At 44.1% G+C, this 26,296-nt stretch overlaps 1 protein-coding gene across 2 annotated transcripts in view; it reads right to left on the bottom strand.

The window, feature by feature from the left end:
• Positions 1-26,296, bottom strand: part of LOC310867380 (glycophorin-C-like) — a 67,207-nt gene that overhangs the window by 25,123 nt on the left and 15,788 nt on the right. For both annotated transcript variants that reach the window (XM_083777413.1, XM_083777414.1), the window contains exon 3: positions 2,264-2,296. In XM_083777413.1, the coding sequence (XP_083633539.1) occupies positions 2,264-2,296 (33 nt within the window). The remainder of the gene's footprint in view (positions 1-2,263; positions 2,297-26,296) is intronic.

Here is a 26,296-nt window from a genome sequence, read left to right as displayed (position 1 = left end):
GTGCTCGCCCACTCATTAAAACCTCATCGCAAACCGCATTGTTTACGATGTGCAACACATTCTGTGCAATTAAAGGAGAATTACATGACTCGTTCATTTAGGATGAGGGAGTTCGGGGGTGGGGTGGGGGGGGACAGCTATATGAACGCAGACGAGTTGTGGTAACGGTTGAGTAATGTGAACGGTTTAAGCCTAATTTATGCTCCATCACATGTTGAAAATAGCCAACCTACAAAGCTTGCAAAATTGGTCGCATCCGGTGTTGCTACAGTATGTCCGCTTATTGTAAGCGACTTTGGGCTTGTTTTTCTGTCGAGTCTGGTTTCTTGTTTGTCCATGAACTCTCAACTCCCAGATTTGTGCAAGGGACCCACATACTGTACAAGATCTGTGCATTTAAAATGTTTCACGAAATACTGTTTTACAAATTTGTACATTCTTTTGGAAAATATCCGATTTTTTGGAAAATATCATATCTATATAGTTTCATTATATAGATATTCCACTGTTACAGTCTTAGCTTACGCATGTTTCATGATAACTATGTGATTTATTGCCATGCTTTTTGTTCTTGCTTAATGTAAATCGCTCTGGATTAAATGCCTAAATTGTCTAATTTTCCGCTGGTGCCTAATGATGAAATGCTTTGCATGTCTTAGTGCGAAGCAGTGTTGCCAGATTTAGCAACATAAATAAGCAACCAGGTCTATGAAAATAATTCCTTAAAAAAGCGACTATATGGGCCACATGGCATGAGCACTTTAAACTTATAATTATGATATATCTATCTGATATAGGTTAGGTTAGCATAGATGCCTGACAAAGCCGGCTGCACCACGATGGATTTGAGCCCACAACCTCCATGATGGTGGCCAGGGACTTTAGCACAGTGCCCACCCTTACTAAAAATATCACAAAATCCTTTATTGTCTCCACCAGCCGAAGGCATGGGGAGAGTATGTTTTGCACTCCGTCCGTCCGTCCGTCCGTCCGTCCGTCCGTCCGTCCGTGTGTCCGTGTGTCCGTGTGTCCGTCCGTCCGTCCGTCCGTCCGTCCGTCCGTGACCAGCTAATCTCAGCCACCGTTAACCCGGTCGATGCCAAATTTTGCACACACACTCCCTGGATGCCAACCATGAACCTCTGCCCCAAACTTTCCAGAACGGCCTGTTATAGCGCCACCAGGAGGCCGCTTTGTGCAAAACAAGTTTTTTCACAGTACACCTACAGATTTTGTCCAAACATCACGCAAATTAGTACACAGTCTCTCTAGAGCCATTCAACGAAACGGGTCTTTCAGATTTCTCAGACTCCATCCTGATTGGTTAAGATTGGCTTCCAAACTTCACAGGAGTGCTCAGTTTCAAACAAAATGCTGCAAATCATGAACACATCGCGTGATTTCCCTGAAATTGTGCACGCACATTCCCACTAGGCCAAGGACGAAATGCCACATGAACAATTTCAACTCAGCCTCAAGGTGGCGCTATAACTGGCCCAAAAGTGTTTTTACCTCTAACTGCACGGATCTGTGGATAACCTGGTGGAGACCTGTGCCCAGAAGGGCACTTTTTCTAGTTTTTCCTTGACATGAAAATGTTTGAGAACCTTAAACAACATTAGGAAACCACAACTCGCAACTAAAGAATATTTATAAGCTACTTTACAGAAAACACAAGCCCAAAGTCGCTTATATAAAGCAGACTTCAACAACACTGGTGTTAAGGTAACTCAGGGTCGCTCCACAGCTCAATCGTCATTAGCATTTGCTACAGGCTAGTTTCTCCAGTAGGAGCGCGTTCATTCACAGACCCTTCATTATTTCCGCTTTTGCTTTTTATTTATTTTTTTACAGACATGATCAAAGAAAAGGCATTAGGCGATGTCTATGGTCTGATGTTCTAGACCCTACATCTGTTTTTGGGCTAAAGTGATGTGCTGGCAATAATATAACAGTTCTTTGGTGCAGCTTCCTATTCAGATAGTAAAAAAAAATACCTCTAATTTCCTGTTGCCGGTGAAACAGCTCACACAGGAACCTTAGAATAAATGCATGACATGTTTGCAGAATACAAATATCTGCCTCTTCTGAGGTGATGAAAAAAAAGAAGAAAAAAGAAAAAGAAAGCGCGTCTATAACCCGTAGTGAGCTTGTACAGTACATATAGGCTCTTTTTGAGCATGATTCCCGTGAAGACTTCTGCGGAATCCAAATGAAATATGTCGTGGCAACTGAGAATATTAATCCATAGGTGTCAACTTACCAACAGGAGCTATTGTGGCTGCTTCACTGAGACCTGTGGATGTACAAAAACATGGCTTAGTCAAATGGGCAGAGAAGAAAAATCATTATTTTCCAGTAGTGGATTTTTATTTTATTTTTTACTTAAGCCATTTAGGACTGAGGCCGATTCTACAAACACCTTCTAAATCCTGACCTACGTTTTCTGTTGCTTGCAACAACAACCCCAATAGGGGTTCCCGTCCAGAAGGGTTAAAACAACACTTTTAACTACTTGTGTTTTATTGTAGGCTATTATGTTTTTGTGTCCTGCCCTGTGAAGCACTTTGAGCTGCATTTATGTATGAAAGGTGCTATACAAATAAAGTTTATTATTATTATTATTAAAAGGGGTTCCCGTCTTGAATGGGTATCAATGCTGCAATGTAGAAATACACTTTTACAAGCAAAAGTCCCATAGTCAAAAATAATTTGAGTACGTTCAAACATTTTCAAATTTGTATTTTTTTAATAGCAGATTTTGGCATCAAAATAGACTTAAAGTAGGAAAAGTAAAAGTACTGAGTCATTATGCATAATCTCCACATTTTAAAGCTGAACAACAATACAGCCTGTTATGTAGGCTACGTTTCCTCTTTTACCCTGAATTTGAGCCCGGTTTCCTGTTTCAAGCGCTGACATTTTTATCATTGAGCTAATAGAGCCGGCCCCCTTGCTCAGGGGATACATTGAATCTTGACCATGAGGTCAAACTTCTTTTGTCATATCCTGTGTCTAGGTGAGACATGACCTTTGACGAAAATGTCTCAAAGAGCAGGGAGACTCAACCACCCCAATTGTATTGTAAATTATATTATATTAACATAATCTACCATACAGATTGTATAAATTATATTGTATTATTACACAGCTTGGTTGAATGATTGATTCCGATTGGTCAATTGCTTAATTCAGCAGTGTGTTATTTCTTGATAACAGACCGCTCCGCTCTATAACAGACTGCTAAAGGCTCAGAGCACCTACTTGTTCTGCTTGGATGTTTTTGAAACATTGCTCTCAAGAATGTTTCTGAAAACATTTGAAATGAGAAATAGACGATTCAGTACACAGAAATTGATTGCATTTGATCAACACTCAGTTCCTTGTTTCGGAGGCGACTCGTTGTGCTCTGCGGGGCCAACTTGGAATACTTTCACCGTAAGCTAGGAAATACTTTGTTTTGTTGTCACTTTTGGGTCAATTTATTAATTTGTGTATTAAGTAGCCGTGTAATAAGTGGGATAATGTATGGCTATAGGTAGTCATTGTTGATAGATAAATTACCCTGTCCACCTAGCCATACAGATTGGATAACAATTTATTCATAAAAAGGTTACATAGTGCTGCTTTAACTAATTGTGTTTTCCCCCCATAAATTAACGCTATACTTTCTACTTGATCACACACTACATCGTCACACAAGAGCATCAAAAGTAGCAGATCCGTGAGATAGTTTTGACCTTTTAGGACTTGTACATTTTGCTATATTTGAATTTGAATCCTGAAAAGTAAAGGTTTTGTACAGTTTTCCACCCGACAGAGACGATATTATCTGCCCTGTGTTACGTGAGGACAAGATTCAACAACATTGTCAGTGCTTCAGATCATGATCCAAAAAGGCTATGTTTGACGATTGTTTTTGCACACAGCGTGCAGTATTGATTTGTTGAGGGCAAATTCTTATTGACATTGAATAGAGTGTAGACTAGAGCAGTAGGTAGGAAGCCAAGGTCAGAGAGAGAAGACATCTATATGTGCACCTCGGGAGTTGGATTCAAAGCGGGCCCCTTATGACTCACAAGGAGCATGTGGTTGGTGCACCAATCGACTGCATGGTCAGCCCACCCACTCAATGAATGTTCAGATCCTCAAGCTGTCTCAAGGCCCAGCACATAATGTATTATGCAGGAGGTCAAGATTCAGTTATACCACCAGGCCAGACCAAACATTTACCCCATGAGTCTTGAGCAAGAACCTTTATCTGGGTGGTCAGGCTTCTGCCTTGAACGGGTGGATTGAGACAGAGAGAGAACGTGAGAGAGCGAGAGCGAGAGCGAGAGAGAGAGAGAGAGAGAGAGAGAGAGAGAGAGAGAGAGAGAGAATATCTCCCAGTAATCCAATAAATGCAATTTATAAGCCAGTACAGAAGTTCACAGTTTCCTTTCCGGGGAAAGAAATCTGCTCCGGGCAAAGATTTATCGTACATGATGCAGATCAATAGTTTAAGCTTCTCATCCAAGCCAGCAAATTTCTGAGATTTATTTTTATCAAAAGAATATCTATAATTCACAGGAGGAAAGACAATTTCTACTCTAGTCTAGTAGCATGCATTATACCACTTGGATCATGTGAACCCCAGGCTCCCTCCCGCATTCGGGAAAACAAAACACCTTGGCCAAAGAAGCAGATGTTGGGCTGCTCATGGGCTTCGGGCAGGGCTGCACCGCTGCATATGGTCCTATCTCAATCTGGGCAGTGGAGAGTATATCAAGCGAGTAGAAAGAGAGAGAGCACCAAATCCCACATAAATTTGCCAAGCAAACACGAGGGGCCTGTCTCGCCTGAAGGTGTCTCCTCGTTAGCCTCGTTAGCGAAATCTCGCCTTTTCTTTCCATGACATGGAGAGTGGGACATCTGCTCAGCTCCGCTGGGGACCAGGGACCAGTAAAAGCCACTTCTAAGGGCAGATTCCTCTTCCTGTCACCAGAACCCCCAGAGGGACCGACACGCAGGCATGCTCAAAGGGCCGGGGAGGTTAAAGGAGAGAACTATTGGATGCCACAGAGAATTAGAGGCACCACAATGGACTCCCCGACTCTTCTCTTTGGCTCTCACACATTTTGCAGACAAGTCGGCAGAATGGCTTTGCCCTGGGAGCGACGCGCGGCGCTTTCATCGTGTTCCCAGACGTGGCGTTAATCTTGCCCAAAGCCGGGGTTCTGAAGCAGGGACTGGTAAGTGTCTCTTGGTAGGAGAGGCGGTGGAAACTGGAAGACAAATTAATTCCACCCTGTAGCACTGTGGCTGACACTGTGCTGATATGATATTCTCAAGGAATAAATATATGCTAAAGCCTGGCTGCAATTCAACTCGTGACTTTGTCACCGACTAGCCTACACATTAAAACATGGAAGTGATCATTTAGCCGAGAGAGTGACTCTTATGGGTCCGTCTTTACACTCTTCGGGTTAAATTAACACTATGGATTTAGCTAAGAGGGAAAATGCATGTAGAGATTGGGGCTGCCAGAATGCTATCACTCGGTGCAGATAGACTTATAGTTCTTACAGATCTTTTCTTTCTTTTTTTCCCCTCGCAGCGCTACGTTTGCCACAGTTGTCCACTAGTCAATTTCCCTCTCAGAGTGAACTGGGGGATGAGTTGTGCATTCAATGGAGTCAGCATCAGCAACCGTGACGAAAACATCCCATGGACTCGGCTGTGCGGGGGTGTGTGTGTGTGTGTGTGTGTGTGTGTGTGTGTGTGTTCAAGAACAAAGAACTACAATCGATCGCCATCATGTCTTTTTTTTATCAGTTCAGGCTTGGTGTTAGAAGTTTGCTGTTGACTTTTAATGGTATAGGAGCTAGCAGTGTTTTAATGTGGTGCTGGCACCGCACTGAATCAATTCAATGGCAAATGGCTGAATTGGATTACAGTAGGTATTTAAGGCCGTAGCCAGTGTACTCACCGGCAGGGCGATTCTGAGCGGCACTCACAGCCAGCACAGGACAGAGCTCTGTCGCCATGACATTTAGATTTATGTGAATGTGACTATAAAAGCCACAGAGTCAATGCTGCATTAAAATTCCAAGTAGACCACAGGTGGACTGTTGAATAATGTAATATATTAAAGAAAATAAAACCTCAACATCTGAGAGTGAGACACTCGTGTGGCGATGATGCCAGACACAATTCTCCCATTTCCATCCAGCAGCAGCTCATCTGTGTCTCTCTAAACTGAGAGTGAAAATACCCGCTGACCGCCTGCATGGCTAACGCCTCAGTTAAGCTCCGTTGCACGGCAGTGTCACGTGCCGAAATCAGCCAACCTACAAGCTCACAACGCGGCACACACGCAATGCGCTGTGAGCTTGTGGCATCATTTAGGCGTGGCGACGCCGTCGTATGGCGGAAGTATCTATCAACTCACCACCTCTACCATCACAGTGCTATACTGTACCTACTGTATCATACCACCCACATTTAGAACAAACATGGGGAAATTCTCATTCTATTACTCTGCCACCAAAATTTGGAATGCCCTGACAGACACCATCCATTAAAGTATGATTGTGTAACACTGGTTCCTTTCGATACTGGCCCATAGTGTTTGTATTTGTTGATGACAAGTATTGTTGTGTACGCCATTTGTTATGCCATGTTGATGAATTGAATAGACCACAGCTACAATGGAAACATGTCCCCTGCACTATTTTTGTGCTATACTTTTATAAAAATCAGACCTGTCTGAAGTGAGTGGTGCAACAGCAGCCCCTGTTGGTACCACACACACACACACACACACACACACACACACACACACACACACACACACACACACACACACACACACACACACACACACACACACACACACACACACACACACACACACACACACACACACACACACACACTTTAGAAGTTTATCCTTTTAGCATAATTGTTGACTGTACTGTACCTCGTGCTGTTTACATTTCTGACTATAAAGTATTCAATCAATCAATGGCATCGTACGTATGTATGTATTTAGCAGACGCTCTTATCCAGAGTGACAAGGTAAACACATGGAATGGAGAGAGACAGTGTAGTGGTTAATTAGCTAATTACCCCATGAGCAAACACTTGGCAGACGCTGGCCATTGGCCAGCAAAAACAACCCCTTTAACTCTTCATCCATTATTTATCCATCACATTACTGTCCAATGCCCATTATTGATACCCTTCTCAGACATGGATGCTGGTCTTTTATTATTTAATACACGTAAAAAACACTCATACAGACATTCCTGTGAAATAAAAGGAAAGCTTTTAGATTGAAATGTATCGATACACGACCTCCTCCCCGCCTCTACACCATACACCAATACCTTTGTCGAAAATAGCAGATCACACTGAGTTGCATAGCACTGCAGTGTGCTTGTAGATCTGCTATTATTGTGCGCCTATTATGTTCCACAAACATTAGCCTCTTATGACATGTCATGCCCAGAAGTGCCCAGAGGTATGCTCAGGTTCATGTTGTTAAAGGTGTGTGTCAAAGAGGTCAGCCACAAATCAGTGGTGAATTCTGAACTTATATAAGAGTGTTTTTTTTATATGGCAGGTTTACTAATTAATAGCTATCAAGTTCATTAATAGTTTACTATTGATGAGCTCAGTACTAAATCATTCAAAAGTCCTAATGCCTGATCTTCATGAATAAACACTTCACTTTATTTACACTACAAAAGCAATGATGCTTTGGAGAGTTACTCTTGTCAGTTTTCTTACTCTGTCCCCCTCAATATCCCCGCTTCCTCTCCAAGCATAGTCTCTGTCGGGTGGAAACCTCATGTCCAAAACTGTTACTTTTCAGGATTCAAATCCAAAAATGGCCAAAGTAGCAGCTCGACAAGCTCAAAACTCGCCGCTTCGCTCCGAGTTTCAAACTTGCAGATCTGCTACTTTTTCATACTTTTGTGTGACGCTGTTAGTATGACTAAGTAGGGTGTTAATCTACGAAAAAACTAAAAAGTTAGAATATGGAGTTAAGAGGTTTCTGCTCGACAGCAACGATACTTGACTGTGTTTTTTTCTTCTTCTTTTAAAACATTGATCTATAATTCATAGGCATTCGTCTCTCGTCACACCACAGGTAGGCCTACTAAATAAATCCCTTTGACTCCATCATCCATCTTACTTGTAATTTTTACGTCAAAATATAATTTCTTATTGTTCTTACGGATGCTGAGCAACAAAGGCACCGCTTTGAGAGACAGACGATTCATCGGAGTCATCAAAGTCATCTTTAAATGAGCCGCTCAATAAGTGGCTACAAAATACATTGAACCTCTTCGCAGTGTGGCCCTTAAGTAGTGTTGCCATGTCTGTATACTGTATTATAAGCGACTCTGGGCTTGTTTTTCTTTAAAGTTACTTGTAAAGATTGTTAGGGTTTGCATTTGGTTTCGGGGTTTGCATTTTTTCGGTCTTGTTTCTAAAGTATAGTTGCTTATTTGTGGGCTCGTTTCCTAAATGTTGTTTAAACCAGTGGTAATCCTCAAACATTATCATGTCAAGGACCACCCAAATTGTGTTTGGTGCCAGGGACCCCCATAAAATATTTTTTCCACAAAATCTAGATCAAGATCTACAAGCTCACAACGTATAGCATCATGACGCATTGTGGAGCCTGTAGATCCGATATTTTCACTACTTTTGCTTGACATAGAAAAAGAAGGGCATTAAGTGATGGGAAAAACACATGAAAAGTTGCAATATGGAGATATTGTTAGGATCTGTCCCTCCGCTTACCTTGCCAGACCTGGCAACCTCTCCACAGACTGTCAGACCTGGCAACACTCACTTCCCCCTTCCACTCTACAGTCACATTCATTCCACCTGTGAACAATTCATCAATCAACCTTCCCACTATAAGACTGGACTCTTTACAAACACTCACTGTCAGTACATTGTCATTGTTCCCTGAGCGGTATCCCGAAGTTCCTGGTTCTCGGTTTTGTTTCGACTTGTAAGGTTTGCTTTTTGGACTCTTAAAACTACTGCTTGTACTCTGTAGTGTTTTGCCTTTTGGACTTAGTATTTATTTTTGTATTCTTGAAATGTTTGGGCTCCCCTGAGTTTCCTGAGAGTTACAGCTACTACTCAGTTTCTCTGTTTACCATTTTTGTTCTGCCCTGGACTTTAATAAATACTTTGATTTAGAACTTTCCTGTTTGTGGCTTGCATTTTGGGTTTGGTCATCCGCTCAGCGTAACAGAATGTACTGACCATAAATATGAACCCAGCACAGCTACAAACTCTTAAGAGGAAGGTTACTTTGTTTGAGAATGTGGTGGCTCGGCTCATGGCCTCTCCACCTAACCAGCGTTTTTCTCTCCAAGAGGAGATTGTGACCCACCAGCAGTGGTTTAAAGAGAGGCCATGGACAAGCCATTTTGTCCCCCATTTTGATGTTGTTCGTGGGAGGCTTACGGATTTTTTGGACAACAGCTCTTTTCCCAGTGCTTCCCAGCCAGCTCACTCAATTAGGGTTGGAGTGTTCAACCTGCGTCCCACTAGCCCTGGTGCCAACCGGCAGTGTATGGATTATCTTCCCTGTTTTCCCAGCGATGAGAAAGTTCCTGTTTGTTCTGAACAACTTCATGCAACAAATCCATATTATGGCACCCGCCTGGCTCGGGGAGGTCCCCGTTGTGTCAACAGGCGGGGGGGTGTGTCCCGGGGTCTCCCAGCCACCAAGCCCACCCGGGCAGCCCAGTCCCGTCATTCTGCAGTCCCGCCTGCAGCCCCGTCACGTCCAGCTGCAGTCCCGCCTGCAGCCCCTTCCCATCCTGATGCACTCCCGCCTGCAGCGGTGCAGCCCCGTCACGGGCCAGCACTACGGCAGCGGGACCCCGGGGGTGTTTTTCCTGGGTGTGCAGCGTCTGCTGGGGTCCCGTCTCCAGAGCCTGCAGCATCCTCCTCGCTCCCAGTGACTTTGTCTCCGTTCCGTTTTCTGCCGCTCCGCTCTCCATCTCCAGAGCCTGCAGCACCCTCCTCATCCCCTGGGTGTGCAGTATTCTCTGGGGTTCCAGCATCCTCCTCGCCTCCTGGGTGTGCAGCGTCCTCTGGGGTCCCGTCTCCAGAGTCTGCAGCATCCTCTTCGCCTCCTGGGTGTGCAGCGTCCTCTGGGGTCCCGTCTCCAGAGCCTGCAGCATCCTCCTCCTGTTCTCCGCCTGCAGTCCCGCCTGCAGCTCTGCCTCCTCCGCCTGCAGTTCCACCTGCAGCTCCGCCTCCTCCGCCTGCAGTCCCGCCTGCAGCTCCGCCTGCAGTCCCGCCTGCAGCTCTGCCTGCAGCTCCGCCTGCAGTCCCGCCTGCAGCTCTGCCTGCAGTTCCACCTGCAATCCCGCCTGCAGCTCCGCCTGCAGTCCCGCCTGCAGCTCCGCTTGCAGTCCCGCCTGCAGCTCCGCCTGCAGTCCTGCCGGCAGCATCTCCGGCGTCGCCTCTGCCTGCAGCACCTCCGGCGTCGCCTCTGCCTGCAGCACCTCCGGCGTCGCCTCTGCCTGCAGCAACTCCGGCGTCGCCTCTGCCAGCAGCATCCTCTGCGGTCCCGTCTGCAGCGTTTTCTGAAGCCCCGCCGCTGCAGCTTGCCTCTGAGGCCCCGCCACTGCAGCTCGCCTCTGAGGCCCTGCAGCTCGTCTCCGAGGCCCCGCCGCTGCAGCTCGCCTCTGAGGCCCTGCAGCTTGCCTCCGAGGCCCCGCCGCCGCAGCTCGCCTCCGAGGCCCCGCCGCTGCAGCTTGCCTCTGGGGTCCCGTCTCCTAAGTCTGCAGCGTCGTCTGCAGCTTCAGCTCCAGAGCCTGCAGCATCTCCTGTGGCTCCGCCTGCAGCACCCCTGGCGTCTCCTGCAGCTTCAGCTCCAGAGCCGGCAGCTTCTCCTGTGGCTCCGCCTGCAGCACCCCTGGCGTCTCCTGCAGCATCATGTCCAGCGCCTGCAGCATACCCGGCTCCGCTTCCACGGTCCTCCGCCTCGTCTCAGCCTCCAGGCCGCCCTCCGGACGGCACCTCCGCAGCCTCGTCCCGGCCTCCAGGCCGCCCTCCGGACGGCACCTCCGCAGCCTCGTCCCGGCCTCCAGGCCGCCCTCCTGACGGCACCTCCGCAGCCTCGTCCCGGCCTCCAGGCCGCCCTCCTGACGGCACCTCCGCAGCCTCGTCCCGGCCTCCAGGCCGCCCCCCAGACGACACCTCTGCTGCCTCGTCCCAGCCCCCCGGACGTCCCCCTGAAGTCTCCAGCTCTGCCTCAGTTTTCCCTCCTCCAGGCCCCCTCCACCCACCCTGCGCGTTCCTCGTTATGTTTGTTGGACGTCTGGTATCCGTCCCTTGAGGGGGGGGTACTGTTAGGATCTGTCCCTCCGCTTACCTTGCCAGACCTGGCAACCTCTCCACAGACTGTCAGACCTGGCAACACTCACTTCCCCCTTCCACTCTACAGTCACATTCATTCCACCTGTGAACAATTCATCAATCAACCTTCCCACTATAAGACTGGACTCTTTACAAACACTCACTGTCAGTACATTGTCATTGTTCCCTGAGCGGTATCCCGAAGTTCCTGGTTCTCGGTTTTGTTTCGACTTGTAAGGTTTGCTTTTTGGACTCTTAAAACTACTGCTTGTACTCTGTAGTGTTTTGCCTTTTGGACTTAGTATTTATTTTTGTATTCTTGAAATGTTTGGGCTCCCCTGAGTTTCCTGAGAGTTACAGCTACTACTCAGTTTCTCTGTTTACCATTTTTGTTCTGCCCTGGACTTTAATAAATACTTTGATTTAGAACTTTCCTGTTTGTGGCTTGCATTTTGGGTTTGGTCATCCGCTCAGCGTAACAGATATGAGGTTTCGGCCCGACAGCATGAGACTGACAACAACAGACAAACTAAGTAGTTTCCTAAATTGTTCTGTTTTGAAAAATAATAATAATAATAAAAACATTGGATCCTTTCCATGTAATGAAACAAACTGATAGTTTGAGTTCCCTGGCTATATCCAACAGACCATGTAATTGTCATTGGGTTCGTGCCACATGCCACTCCCCCACACCACCCTCTCTCCCTGCTGTGCTATCAAAGAGCACAAATGACTACTTTTTTCCCCCCAACATAAATGTCTGTTTGTGCTGACCGTGGCATCCTTTCCTCCTACTCCAAACTACACAATTACAATCCCAGTGCTACCTGCAACCCAAGTTTGTTAAGTCAGTTACTGTATATTGTTAATACAACTAACACAACTGTTGGTCTACCTGCTCCTTGACAAATGCATGATGTTTGAAGTTGAATGGGATTATATAGGAGGCGGGCATGTATGATCAAAATTTATTGATATCAAAATGTATGAATAAAAATTATACATTTGATATTAATTTATTTATATTCAATCGAGCAACACACCTAAGTCAAAGCAGACATGATCATGATCCCAGAAGTGTTTGTAAAATTGAAATGCCCTTTAACCTGTGTCCATCATACTGGTACTCATACACATGCAGGACCAAAGATCTTCTTTCCGGTTTCTTTCCCAGTTTTTAAATCCAGTAAAATATAACATAATACACAAGCTAATGTAGCATACATGGACTGTGAAGTACGGTCCAGTAGGGCTGCAGAAGTTAACCACATGGTATTCCAATTTTCACAACAAATGCATTTACACTACACAGCCAGTGTGCAGTGTATAGGCAGCTCTGACCAAGTTCATTAGCTTAAATACCACTTCGTAATGACTTCATTACATGCCTCCTCCGTCCCCGTTAGTGGTTTGTGCAATCTACGCATGCAGGGCTGTTGCTCGGGGAGAGCTAGAGCAGCAGGAAACGGGCAAAGCAAACTAAACTGGTCTTTTGGGGGGTGAGCATAGCGGTCATGCATGCATGTTTCATGAGGGTGCCAATGGGCCAGGCGCCAACGCAGTGATGCTGATTATGTTACATCAGCACTGATACAGGTTGATCATCATCTACTGAAAGGTTAAACTAAATGATCGCCTGAGGGATGCCGAATGGCCTCAGATTTTAATAAAGTTCCCTCGCTCTCTCTCCCCTCACACACTTGTACACACACTATACTGTATCTGCACACACTATATCTGAAAATGGCCTGCCAGGCATAACTAATCAACCCATTTTAATGAGCTATTTCAGACACTGATGATCGGGAAGGGGAGGGTATCAATATTGCAATCTCTTCAATAGCAATATATGCTTTGATGAAATGCAAGCGATTCCTCCGTCAAAATCATAATGCTTGCCAGGGCAATTTGGCAGTATGATAACATTGCCGTTAGTAATAGTAATAACATTGTTATTAAGGGGGGTCTTGAGGATTGCGGCGAGCAGGCTGTTGCCACAGCGTCATACTGTACCAATGACACATTTTGGCTCATCTTGTTGTGAAGGCAGCGGTGGAGCTTTGCCACTAAGAGATTTGCCAGTACAATCATTCTCAACCGTTTGGAGCCGAGCATCCACACATCTGCTGAAGCTATAGATGAAGCCATGGTGTGTCAGTTAAAAGATGTCATTAAAAATGCACGCTGGTGAAATGTATTTTATAAATAAACTACATGTCAGAATTTTTACCAGATGATGCTGATGGAAATATGGAATGGGTGCATCAGCTGACCAGTATGTGTCACAGGAAGATGTACTGTCACTGTACTGTCAAATCAAATTGTGGTCAAACATTTTCACCATACACGATTTGCGTTGATAAAATATTTCAAATTTTTCGAGATTTATTTTTTTACACTACAAATATTTTCAAATGTATAGCCAATGTACAGTATTCTACAGGACCAAAGTGAACAGCTATATGATGCTATATTAATTAACTAATTTGAATGGGAACCCTCATGGAACCGTGGACCCCACCACTGGATTAAAATTGGGAATCTTGCTCAAGGACACTTCGACACTAACTTTGGGGGAGCCCGGGTTTGAACTGGGAACCATGCGTTTCCCATCCGGCCACTCTACCCCTGAGCCACCAGCGCCCATACTCACCCGCCGTACTCAAATATGAAGCCTAAGGCTATACTACATTTCAGCCCATTGCAGAATTTAAAATATGGTATTTCTGTTCTTTGCTACAGTAAACCTCCACGGGATTTACCAGTATGTACTGGTGTCAAACACTGTATTATCAGGCCTCCTATCATCCATGTGAAAAGTGGACTGTATTTATTTCTTGCTAGTGGCATGATTGTGTGAAAGTTGCTATCAAAAAATTGGTCCTTGAGGAAATTCTTGGGTTTGTTTGGAAAAATGTTATGTGTTCCCCTTCTCATGTGGAAACTTAGATAAATGCCTGGGTCCCAGGGTGCCCTGTGTTGTATGTGTAGAAATGAGCTAACCAGGTGGAACACTGGCTCCTGCACACCTAAGTGCCACACTTGTCCCTGATTGCCTTTCCGTTTCCAGTGTTATTTTCTGCTCTCCTTGCTACATCCTAACCTATCTTCCTGAGGTTGGTGCAAACATCTTAGTTGTAGAGGTATTTTGAAGCAACATAAACCCTATTTTATACTTCCAAGAATCTAATCAGAAAATGTGAAAATAGCCAATCTATACAAGAAGGCACACAGAGAGTAAGGAGAATAACAGTAAACAAAACTAAACTAAACGACAAAGTCAAAGAAATAAAAAAGATATCTATATACAGTATACATAGCATAGACCAGCAAGTACAGTATGTACATAAAGTTAGATGTTAGAAATAACTAACTAATATACTATGTGTATATAGAGATATACTGTATGTATATATACTAATATATACACACTTACACAGTGATATTAGTCTGGCATGGCCAGACTAATATCACTGCATAGATATTAGTCTGGAACTTCGGTGTGGAAGATTTATTTCCAAGGGGCGGTTAGTGGTTACAAACAGATTCCAACGTCACAGCAAACAAGTCTCACTTTGAATAGTGGGCTCTGATTGGTCACCCACAAGTTAACTCTGGGGTGAGCTAAATGTAATTCAAGCTGAGGTGTGCCAGACCCAATCTGCCCATTGCATTTTATTTTCCTGTGGCAGATGTCTCTGTCCAGGCTAGTACAGTATGTCAAATAAAAAAATCCTGGGAGCAGATAAAGTGTGCGGACATCCCTTCCTTTTCATTGTACGTATATTTTTGACCAGCACCTGTGGAATTTCTGGAGATGTATGTGCTTCCTTTTGGATCCTATCTCTGTACAGTATGTCACCCTGTGTTCAAGCTCACGTGATGAGCTTGGTTGAAACTTGAAAGAGAAGGAAATTAATATGGTTGAAATAGTGAGTGCTCAAAACATTGCTGTGTTTGTTTAGCCTGGCATGGTCCACTGTGCAGATATTAGTTTGGAATCTCTGTGTGGAACGAGCATTAAAATCCAATCACAACCGAGCGGCGCCATACTAATCTAAGGTTGTCTTTTTCTTTTCTTTTTTTGCAGTGGAGCAGCATGCTATTTGTAAGCTCCCCGGCTGCTCAAATAAGCTGAGCCAAAGCAAAGGCTTCATATATTGGAAATGACGCATGCATAATTCTTCATTTATTTTGTTTAACTGTTCAATGTTGACTATAATGACATGGCCAAAAATGGGGACACCGGTTGAAAATGTTTTAATAAAGTACTCTTCAGTGTTGTCCTCGTGGTCTGGGCAATGACACAGAAACAATGACAACAAACAGCCAGCCAGAGATAGGACAGTCTACTGGTTAATCATCCAATCTGTGCTACCAGCTGCTCTACAATTCAATCCTCTCGGAACCTCCTCTAACTCGTCTTCCACTCAGAAGTGTTTACTGTAATTGATATTCAGGATTTTACTGTGTCGTTGTGTCTGCATCAATATGAAGATGATATCGTTGCAGTCAGGTGGAAACCTTCATGTCCACTGTTCCTTAAAAAACGAAGAAAAAAACGAAGAAAAAAAAAACTATTACTAGTATTAATTAATTATTACTCCTGTTGTAACTTTGCTACACTGGCTGCCTGTCTGTCACTCATTTTACTGATGGCCTGGCCCTTAATTACTTTTTTGAGTTACAGTATAAACCACTCATGAGGCTGTGTGTGTGTGTGTGTGTGTGTGTGTGTGTGTGTCACAGTGTGTGTGTGTGTGTGTGTGTGTGTGTGTGTGTGTGTGTGTGTGTGCGTGTGTGCGTGCGCTCGCTCACGTGTGCATATGAAGTAAATTTTACTCCCACCACACTAACTTAAACTAGACTACTAGAGACAAAAAGGCTAAATGAGTTTCTCTATACTAAATAGCAAACTGCAGACTGTAGGCCAAAGCATCAGACGATCAGATTCGGATGAAGGAACATGCAGGCAGAGATGTGAACTGAAGTGTAGATTTGTATTTATTGCAAAGTCAGACCAAGACCAAGAACAGCAGAGAGCTTCCCGCGCCCATGAGCTGTGGGCCGCGGAGCACAGAGCAGACTGACCGTGGGTCAGCCTGCCACGCAAGACTAACTTAAAATTGTATTTTCAGACATTATATACAGAGTCAAGATACACATTGAGTCAGACAGACTGATTGGCCGCTCCCTGGAAAGTAGATCACTATCCATTGTTCATCTTCTCGCATGCTAAAAATCTTTAGGTGTGACCCAGGATCTGAACCTAAACAAAAGGCATGTAAAACAGGCCAACGACACCTTGACTTTAAATAATCAAAGACAGGCCTCTGAGTTGAGACAATAGTATGCAGATCAACAACTTGCATAGGAATATGTTTTGTGTTTTGATTCACACCTGAGAGTAGCTTCACAGGAGTAATGAACAATGCCGAGTACTTGACTTAATGATTGCTTTCAGCTAGACAGACAGCCGTCTCTTGAATAGACAATTGACTTAGGCCTACTTAGCATCAGTGCAGTAACATTTGACTTTAGCACGGAAATGTAGTTGATTATAGCATGATATAGTATAAAGATTATTGTCCAGATACGACACGTGCATTATTTTTATGTTTTTGTCACAATACTAAGCCAATAATTTGATCACTGGTGGAGTCTCCAGTAAGAGAATCAAAGAGTCTCCTCAAGCCAGCTTCAAAGAGTATCATACTGGAGACTCAGCGTCTCCATTGAGTCTCCCTATTGACCGATGAATTGGGAACTCAGAGAGTCTCTGCCGGTCATCAAATTATTAGCTTGCGACAAAAACTAAAACAATTTCCATGAATTCAAGTCTCCATGGGGTGAGTAACTGTTTTTTTCATGGTGAACTATCCCTTTAAGATCATAATTTGAGCTCTTTCCCTTCTGACCACATGGTGGCAGCACCACAAAAGCACAAATGTTAAACGTTAAACAGTGTCCTATACTGACGGTTTGCAAGTTAACGCACACAAAGCAGACGGACTGATCTTCTGGTCACCATGCTCCGGCTGCATGCTCCAACAACATGCATGATTACATTTCATGTCAATCTGGACAGATATGGTGATCGCTGTCATTTACATTCCTGCCCTGCGTGTTGTTCCCAGTCTGCTCTCGTATACCAACATAATTGAAACAAGGCGTCAATGCCTTGTGTCAATTATGATTGCATCCTTTATCATATAGCCCTTCAACCCATTGCACTGTGCCTGCATGCCTGTTAGTATTTATTTAGGGCAGTTCTCATGTATTTTTGTCTAGTATGTATGTACTAGAATGTTTGTTTAGGGCTGCCCTCGCTGCGCCCCTCACAATTTCACAATCCCAGTTCCCTGAAAATGTTTTGTGTCCTTGGCACAAAACATTTTCAGATTTTGTAGGTACTGATCTAATAGACAGATTGCAGCCTGATTTAGACTGAATATGTGAGTCTTAAATTTAAATTCACTTTGCTGTATTAGAATTGTGATATTGCCGGACAATTGGATATTGTCTGTCTGTCTGTCTGTCTGTGTGTGTACGTATGCGATAATGTTGTTTTTGGCATTGTGTGTGCGTGTTATAAAACACAAATTATGCTAATGACGCTTCTAGAGAGACATAAGACGAGATAGCGTGAGGTACTAAGGGGAAATTATGGCCAACTATGATGTAATTTCAGAAAACCATGCATTGGAGGGGCTACAGTAGCACCCCTCAAAAACATTCTGTGGGACCCCTAGAACCAGGACTCCTGTGGGTCCCCAGAACCCAGTTTGAGAACCACTGTATTAGATTATAAGAGACCGTATGTGTGGAAAGTGTTTTTGATCGAAGGGTGGTGCTAGACTAGAGGAAAGGTCATAGGATCAGTCAAATGGTCGGATTTCATCCTCCAGGGAACATGAACATGCACTGCTAGTTTCAACATAATCGTTGCTGTCAGGCAGGAACCTCTTATCTCTATAATTTCACTTTTTGTGTTTATTCGTAAATTAACACCCTTACTTGATCATATTAGAGTGTCACACAAAAGCATGAAAAGTAAGAGATCTGGGCAAGCTCGAAATGTGTCGCGAAGCTACGCATTTTGTGCTTTCTGCTATTGATAATTTGGAATTTGAATCCTGAAAAGTAACAGTTTTTGACATACAAGTTTTCCACCGGAGACAGTATCTTGTGTGGAAATTTGGACCTATAATAAGGGAAGGGTGGCACCAGGGGAAAGTCCACGGGGTCACCGAAAACAATCCAGTCAGCAGTTTTCATCATATCTTGTTTGGGACCAAAGTGACGGACCTTGGCATAGGGGCAAATATCACAATATTTTTGACTGCACAGTTGTAAGCTTGTAGATTGAGGGTGAAAGTATAAAATAGGGCTTAACCACTATATACTTTGCCCGGAGTTGCCCGGAGTTCCACATATAGTAGGTCTAGTATTTGATTAATCAGACATAATATTTGAAAGAAAAACACGTTTACACGTATACATGTTTCTCGCAGAAATAAAATGTCAAGGATAAAAATATATAAATTGAAGTCAAGTGCATATTTATTGACACAGTCGGGTGGAAACCTCATAATATGTTGACAATTTTAGATTGTACGTATGTCTAAAACTGTCAAAAACAGCAAAAGTATCAGATCCACAAGCTCAACACTTGTAGATCTGCTACTTTTTGTGTGTCACTGTAGTATGATCAAGTAGGGCGTTCATTTACAAAACAACACAACAAGTTAGAATATGGAGACGAGAGGTTTCAGCACCGGTATATACTGTACTAGAATGTACTAAAAAAGTACAGTACTCAAGTACATGTACTTTGTAACGGTCCACCACTGTGCCCTGCAGGTAAAGTGGAGGGCAGAGATGAAAGGAATGAGGAGTGTGTGTGTGACGAGACTGTAAAGTGTCCCATACCTCGGCAGACCCCTTTTGTTTAACCGCAAATGGGCCATGAATACTCCACGGCACCATTACACTGCCTCTCAAATATTTGGCAGTTCTCGCCTTTTTCACTTCATCTACTTCTCCCTCCATGCATTCTTCCAAGGCTTTGTTCCCCTAGTATCTGAATGTGCTCAGCTGTTAACTATCATTCTCTCTCCCTCAAAATGCTTTGCACAACCTCCTTGCCGAACTTCCCTCCCTCGGCTCACTCTGGTACAAAATCAAAACACTTCCCGTATGACATGCCATTATCATCAGACCGCTGCAGAATTCTGACGGGGATAATTACAACAAAAAAAACCCATAGAGATTGGCATATGATGAATCTAATAATTTAAGACGCACCACCGCCACAAGGATGACTTAATAAAACATTAGCTCCGCAGTGTCCCAGCTCTGATTAAGAAAAACAAATTCTCTTTCTTCCTGGCTTGTAGCTTTCACTTATTAACGCTTCCACAAATGTCAGCTGTCAGAACGAGGCGGTCCCCAAGTCCCCCCACACCCGCGATCCAGCTCCATGCAGCCGAACCAAGTGACCTCCGTTGTGATACACAGGAAAACGCCTGGACAATTATTATTATTAACCACATCCCCTGCCAGGTATTCATTCATTCTTCCAAAACCGCCAGCATATTGCAGTGAAACTCTTATTTTGAAGGTTCCACCTTAAAGCTTATTTTGACCAGGGGCGCAATCTGAGAAAGGAATCCGAGATAAAGGATATATTTGAAACAACTTAAACTATTTTCACTATTTTTGCACAACACCATTGTGTGACCATAGTGCATTGGCATGATAAAATAAATACACACGTTTATAAAACGCGCTCATTTGATTGAAAAAAATAGTAATTGCTGGAATAATCACATTTAAGAACATTTATAACTAGAAAAAGTGCCCTTCTGGGCACAGGTCTCCACCAGGATTTCTTCCTCAGCCTAGTGGGAATATGCGTGCACAGTTTCATCGCAATCGGACGCTGTGTTGAGGAGTTGTGGCGATTTGTACAAAGCGGGCTACTCCTGAAAACTGTAGGAGCCAATCGTGGCCAATCAGGATGGAATATGAGAAATCAAACAAACCTGCCTTGATCACATGACTATGGAGATCATGTGTACCGATTTGCGTGAAATTAGGAGTAATAATAGAAAATGTGTTTTACATATGTCGGCCTCCTGGTGGCGCTATAAAGAGCAGATGTGAAAAATTCCAGGCAAAGGTTTTTCCTTGGCCTCTAGGGAGTTGGCATACAAAGTTATCCACAGATCCGTGGAGTTAGAGGTAAAAACACTTTTCGGCCAGTTATAGCGCCACCTTGAGGCTGAGTTGAAATTGTTCATGTGGCATTTCGTCCTCGGCCTAGTGGGAATGTGCGTGCACAATTTCAGGGAAATCACGCGATGTGTTCATGATTTGCAGCATTTTGTTTGAAACTGAGCACTCCTGTGAACTTTGGAAGCCAATCTTAACCAATCAGGATGGAGTCTGAGAAATCTGAAAGACCGGTTTCGTTGAATGGCTCTAGAGAGACTGTGTACCAATTTGTGTGATGTTTGGACAAAATCTGTAGGTGTACTGTGCAAAAACTTGTTTTGCACAAAGCGGCCTCCTGGTGGCGCTATAACAGGCCGTTCTGGAAAGTTTGGGGCAGAGGTTCATCGTTGGCATCCAGGGAGTGTGTGCGCAAAATTTGGCATCGACCGGGTTAACGGTGGCCGAGATTAGCTGCTCACGGACACACGGACGGACGGACGGACACACGGACACACGGACACACACACGGACGGACGGAGTGCAAAACATACTCTCCCCACATGCCTTCGGCCTGGTGGAGACAATTAGTTCAGCCCTACTGTAATCAATACATCAGTGATGCTTTGTTTGGCTTGAAAGGAGAGGAATTGGAGGGTACATCTGTTTCCTGTAAACCTGCGTGTTTGTTTTTAATATGCAACACTTATGACCTTGCATGACGACACAGACACATACAGTACTCTATTGTAAACATACAGTAAGTATAGTACAGACATACAATGATAATACAGGGAGGTTAAAACTTAAAACCAAATAAACAATATGGTGAACTTTGGGGGGAAATAATATCTATTTGAGGAAGCAGTATAGTGTAGGCTGGATGGTATACATAACCTATATATGTCACCATATAACTTATATCAGTGGTTCTCAAAGTGGGGTCCGGGTCACCAGCCAAATGCTTCATAGGACCCCCTGAATTGGACCCTTATGGATCTGTAACTGTAGGCCCAACGAGTCCATTTGGTTCCATTTGTAGACTAGCACTGATGATACTACAGTGTGGGGTCCCAGAGATAAAGACAAATGCATTGAATGGGGTCCGTGGTATAATGCAGATCAAACTGGGGGACATTGAAATTAGTGGTGCTATGGTGGTGAAAATATTCTCTTTAATATGGGGGGTCTCTTTTTCACATGGGGTCTGGGGAAATTAAAAAAGGAGATAAGATTTGATGACTTTGCTAATTGTTTAGTTGTAATATGAACGTTTTAATGAAAGAAATAGCACTCACACTTTGAATGAAGCGAGCGTGTCTGTGCCTAGTTTGATTAGAGTACACAGTGAAAATGAACAGAAATAGACATCGCAGTAGTAGTTTTGATATTTTTGGGGGACCACATGGCCTTGCCTCTAGCGCACCCGTAGTCCAACATTTCCACTTTTAAACAACATATAATCTCATAATCCAACAAGGCAAACTGATTTTGGTGCAAGCCCCACATACTGTATGTGTCACTACCTTTACAGTATACACTACAAATTACAAAAGTGTAGTGTACTAAAAAGTGAGTTGTTATTGTCATTCTTTCTTACTATGGGCCAGGAGGGATGTTCTTCAATGGTAATTGATGTGGATGTTGATGGCAATTAACTTATTGGAGAGGATCGAGGGCTACACCCATAATTATCTATGCTGTATACAGTACCACCTTTACGTCTTGGTCCTGCACATCTAAAGAGAAGATACAAGAATACCAGTGTGCTCGAGCCTATAGATAGTTTTCTACACATGTTGTTATGGCCTCCCATTCCACTGTTATTTCTAATAATACATCAATCCTACCTTTAAAAAATGGATGGGTGCCACTGCCAACTTCCAAGACATGCCACTGAATGTAAACAAAGCATGATATAGAGAAATAACTAGAAGGATATATAACCAAAACACTGAAGACTGTTTGCAGGGGCGGCTCTACTCATAATTTATCTAATGTAAAAGCCATTATTCACCCCACCCCCCCCCCCCCCCCCCCCACACACACACACACGCTAGAAACAAATAAGATATAGTGAAAATGACAGTGTCTCAGGAGATTTATTTGAGCTCTGTTCAATTACCGCATATACTGTATGCACGAAACCATCGAGCAGCGCGTTTGAAAGGGAAAAGCCAAGGGTCTCATTAATCACATTATAAAATCAGACAAGAGGAGAAATAATTTGAGAGCAAAGAGGTCATGGTTGAATCTTTTTCTATATCCGCGACGATGGAAGCATTATAGGTGAATATAAGAGCGAGTCAGGGGGTCTTTCACAGCAATAATGAGCCTTTCAACCCCCTGCCCGTGTTTGGAGGAGAGAAAACGCTCGAGGCATCGCTGCGATGAATCTAAGCAAAATAAGATGATAGGGAGAAAAGTTGGGGCCATTATATAAGGAGGCACGCGGACAGCGGCACTATGTAATCCTGACATCATCCTCAACTTTATCTCAACCCGCTCGGGTTTTGTTGGTTGTTATCTCAGGGTGCTGTGTGTGTGTGTGTGTGTGTGTGTGTGTGTGTGTGTGTGTGTGTGTGTATGTGCGTGCTCCACGGGGTTGTTAGCTAATGAAAGCTGAACAATTCTATCAGTCGCTGCATTAGACTTCCTCTCCAGGGCAGGATATCCTCAAGGGGAGTGTTGTCAGACTGGGTAAGACTCAGTCAGACACAGTCCTTGCAGTTCACAACCAGCTGGCGCTGTGCTGTATGTGGACGGCCCTGCACACACAGTACAGATGCCTGCTGCGTACACCAATACAGTTACAGACACACGTGCTTACTGTACATCAGTGTTTCTTAAACAGTGGGCCGGGACCCATATGTGGGGTCACAGACACATCCCACACAGGTCCCTTTGTTTCCTACATTTTGTTTTTAATTATTATTTATTTCAAAACATAAAAAAATATATAATAAAAGTAATTTCATGAATAAATAAAATACAAATCTACAGTAAGCAAAGATTAGAAAACAAATGTTTAAGAAGTAGTGAAAATAGCTGATCAACAAACACAAGAGCCAGATCAGCGAGAGAAAAAGTAAATAATGCAACCCACAACTACAGTACGAACATTACACAGTACGAGAGTTTACAGAAAAACAAGCCCAAAGTCGCTTGTAATAAGCAGACATGGAAACACTGCTTGCCTACAGTGTCCAGATGCATGTGGCTGGGAGCAGTGCAACAGAGGTACTGGCCTCCATATCTCTACTAGCCACATGTCTCTGTGAGAATCACTGGAGGACATGACTTTCTGAACATCTCCCACAACGCCTGCCTTTGGCTTTGTTTCTTCTGCACAAGTGCATCATGGGCCGTGCGTGGGCTGACCACCGGCAATGGAGAGTAACCAAGTGCATTTACTCAAGTAATGTACTTGATGGTTAAAATTATTTTAGGTGCTTTACTTTAGGGGCGGCAGGGGCTCAGGAGGTAGAGCAGCTATCTTGGAATCGAAGGTTCGCAGGTTCGATCGCCAGCTAAGTGTCCTTATATGTACTGCGTGTTTGTGTGTGTGTGTGTGTGTGTGTGTGTGTGTGTGTGTGTGTGTACTACTAGCCTCAGGTCTTAATGGGTTGAGTAAAACAATACTTCTTCTTGCATCACTGCTTTCCTCACATCTCCTCCGACATTATTCTTATTGCCATGGTTTATTTTTATTGCACAAGTGCGGGCCGGGCCGCAAGGCTGACCGGGGCCGCCCCCACAGCAGCAGCGGAGGAAACACAGGGCCGGAAAAAAGCATAGTCGGACTGCGGAGCCAGCTTGTTAATGGCTATGAAATGGTGTGACAGGATCAGATGACTGGCTTCAGGCATCGTGGCCGAGGCTGATTGGGGACAGATGGTTGCGGTGTCTCGTGCTCCCCGCTCCGCTCGTTGCCTGAGAGCAGAAGGGGAAAAGGGAGGCCTTGTTCTCGTCCTGCACTGACTACAGCGGACATGAGTGTAGAGAGATGCACCGGATTAGAGGCTAAAAGATGCACACAAGCAAGCGCAGCCCTTTTACAAACCATGGCAGATTCACTGGAGGGAAATCTATTTTGACTTTGAGGCCCCTCAAAATGTTTTGAGATGGGTGTGGGAAGGGGGGCGGGGGGGGGCCGTGTCATTGAATTGATAAAGATAAAAAGAAGGTGGACTATCACTGAACCAAATTACATTGGAACCTCATTCCACTGTAAAATCCTCAGGGAGTTCACATGAGCTACAGATCCATTGGGTTTTGTAAGGCAGTGGTTCCCAAACTTTGCAACCTGTGACCCAAAAGAGAAACTATTTGTCTTCCCGGGACCCGAACTAGTGAAAATAGCAGATGTACAAGCTCACAACGTGTCACTTCGCACCACATTGTGAACTTGTAGATCGGCTATTTTCGTAAATTTATGGAATTTCTCAAATTTTCTTTTATTTATTCATGAAATGACTGAAAAAAGTATTTGTTTTTATTTAATGAAAAATGTTGCTTTTTGAGGAATGACATATGAAAATGTTTTGAAATAATTAATTAATAATTAATTTATAGCACCAGAGTGCAACGTGGTGGCCATCATGGAAAATATCATTACTGCACTCTAGTTTCTTTTCCCCCGGCACTGTTATCAACACACTGTCACCTTATCTCACCCACCCAACAAATCAATTCATCACCTGCTCCCATTGTCAGCGAGCCGCCCAGCCCAGGGGAGCTCCAGATTTTGTGAGGGAAATAAACAACTAGGTCTATGACAACAAGCCCAACTAGAAAAAGTTCTCATCGGCGCACAGGTCTCCACCATGCAGGCGCTAGAATAGGCCAATGTGAAAAGGCTGCCATTTCTTCTTTGATGGCAAAAATGTTCCAAAAATGTGCTTTGCAAAATCCACCTGTTGGTGTTATAACAGGCTAATAAGAAAAGGGTGGGATTTTTTCCCTCAGCCTAGTAGGAAAGCGAGTGACAAATGTCATGGAAATTGCACACTGCGTTCATGATATGAGGCTTTTTGTGGCGCTATAACAGGTCGTTCTGGAAAATTAGGGGCAGAAGTTTGTCGAGTGTGTGCGCACAATTTGGCATCGACCAGGCCAACCAGTGCTAGAGATTAGCTGTATACGAACACACGGACGGAGTGCAAAACATACTCTCTTTGAAAATATTTGAAAACACAAGTATTACTCTATTTTTTGGTGAACTACTCCTTCAAGTAAAAACAACAAAATAATCAGAGTACTTTTTTCAGCACTCATGGGCCCACAATGTGGTTGTGTTGTTGCTGGCTGTGGTGCCAGGGACAGAGGACAGCATGGGGGTGTTCTGTGGTGTGAGGACAGAGAGAGAGAGAGAGAGAGAGAGAGAGAGAGAGAGAGAGAGAGAGTGAGTGTTGCGGTGGTGGTAGTGTGTGTGTGTGTGTGTGTGTGTGTGTGTGTGTGTGTGTGTGTGTGTGTGTGTGTGTGTGTGTGTGTGTGTGTGTGTGTGTGTGTGTGTGTGTGTGTGTGTGTGAAGCTCTTATCTAGACAGCAGGGACTGGGTAGATGGAATATAGGAAAGGCGGCTCTGCTGCGGGTTGAAAGATAAACAGACACCAGACACCATCTTCTTGGCTCGGACCTCTCTCTCCCCCTCCCTCTCACTCCCCCTCTCTCTCTCTCTCTCTAGATTTAC

Source organism: Protomyctophum parallelum, assembly GCF_964188405.1.
Source record: "Protomyctophum parallelum genome assembly, chromosome: 11".
Lineage (NCBI taxonomy): Eukaryota > Metazoa > Chordata > Actinopteri > Myctophiformes > Myctophidae > Protomyctophum > Protomyctophum parallelum.
This window is presented reverse-complemented; position numbering and strand designations above follow the sequence as displayed.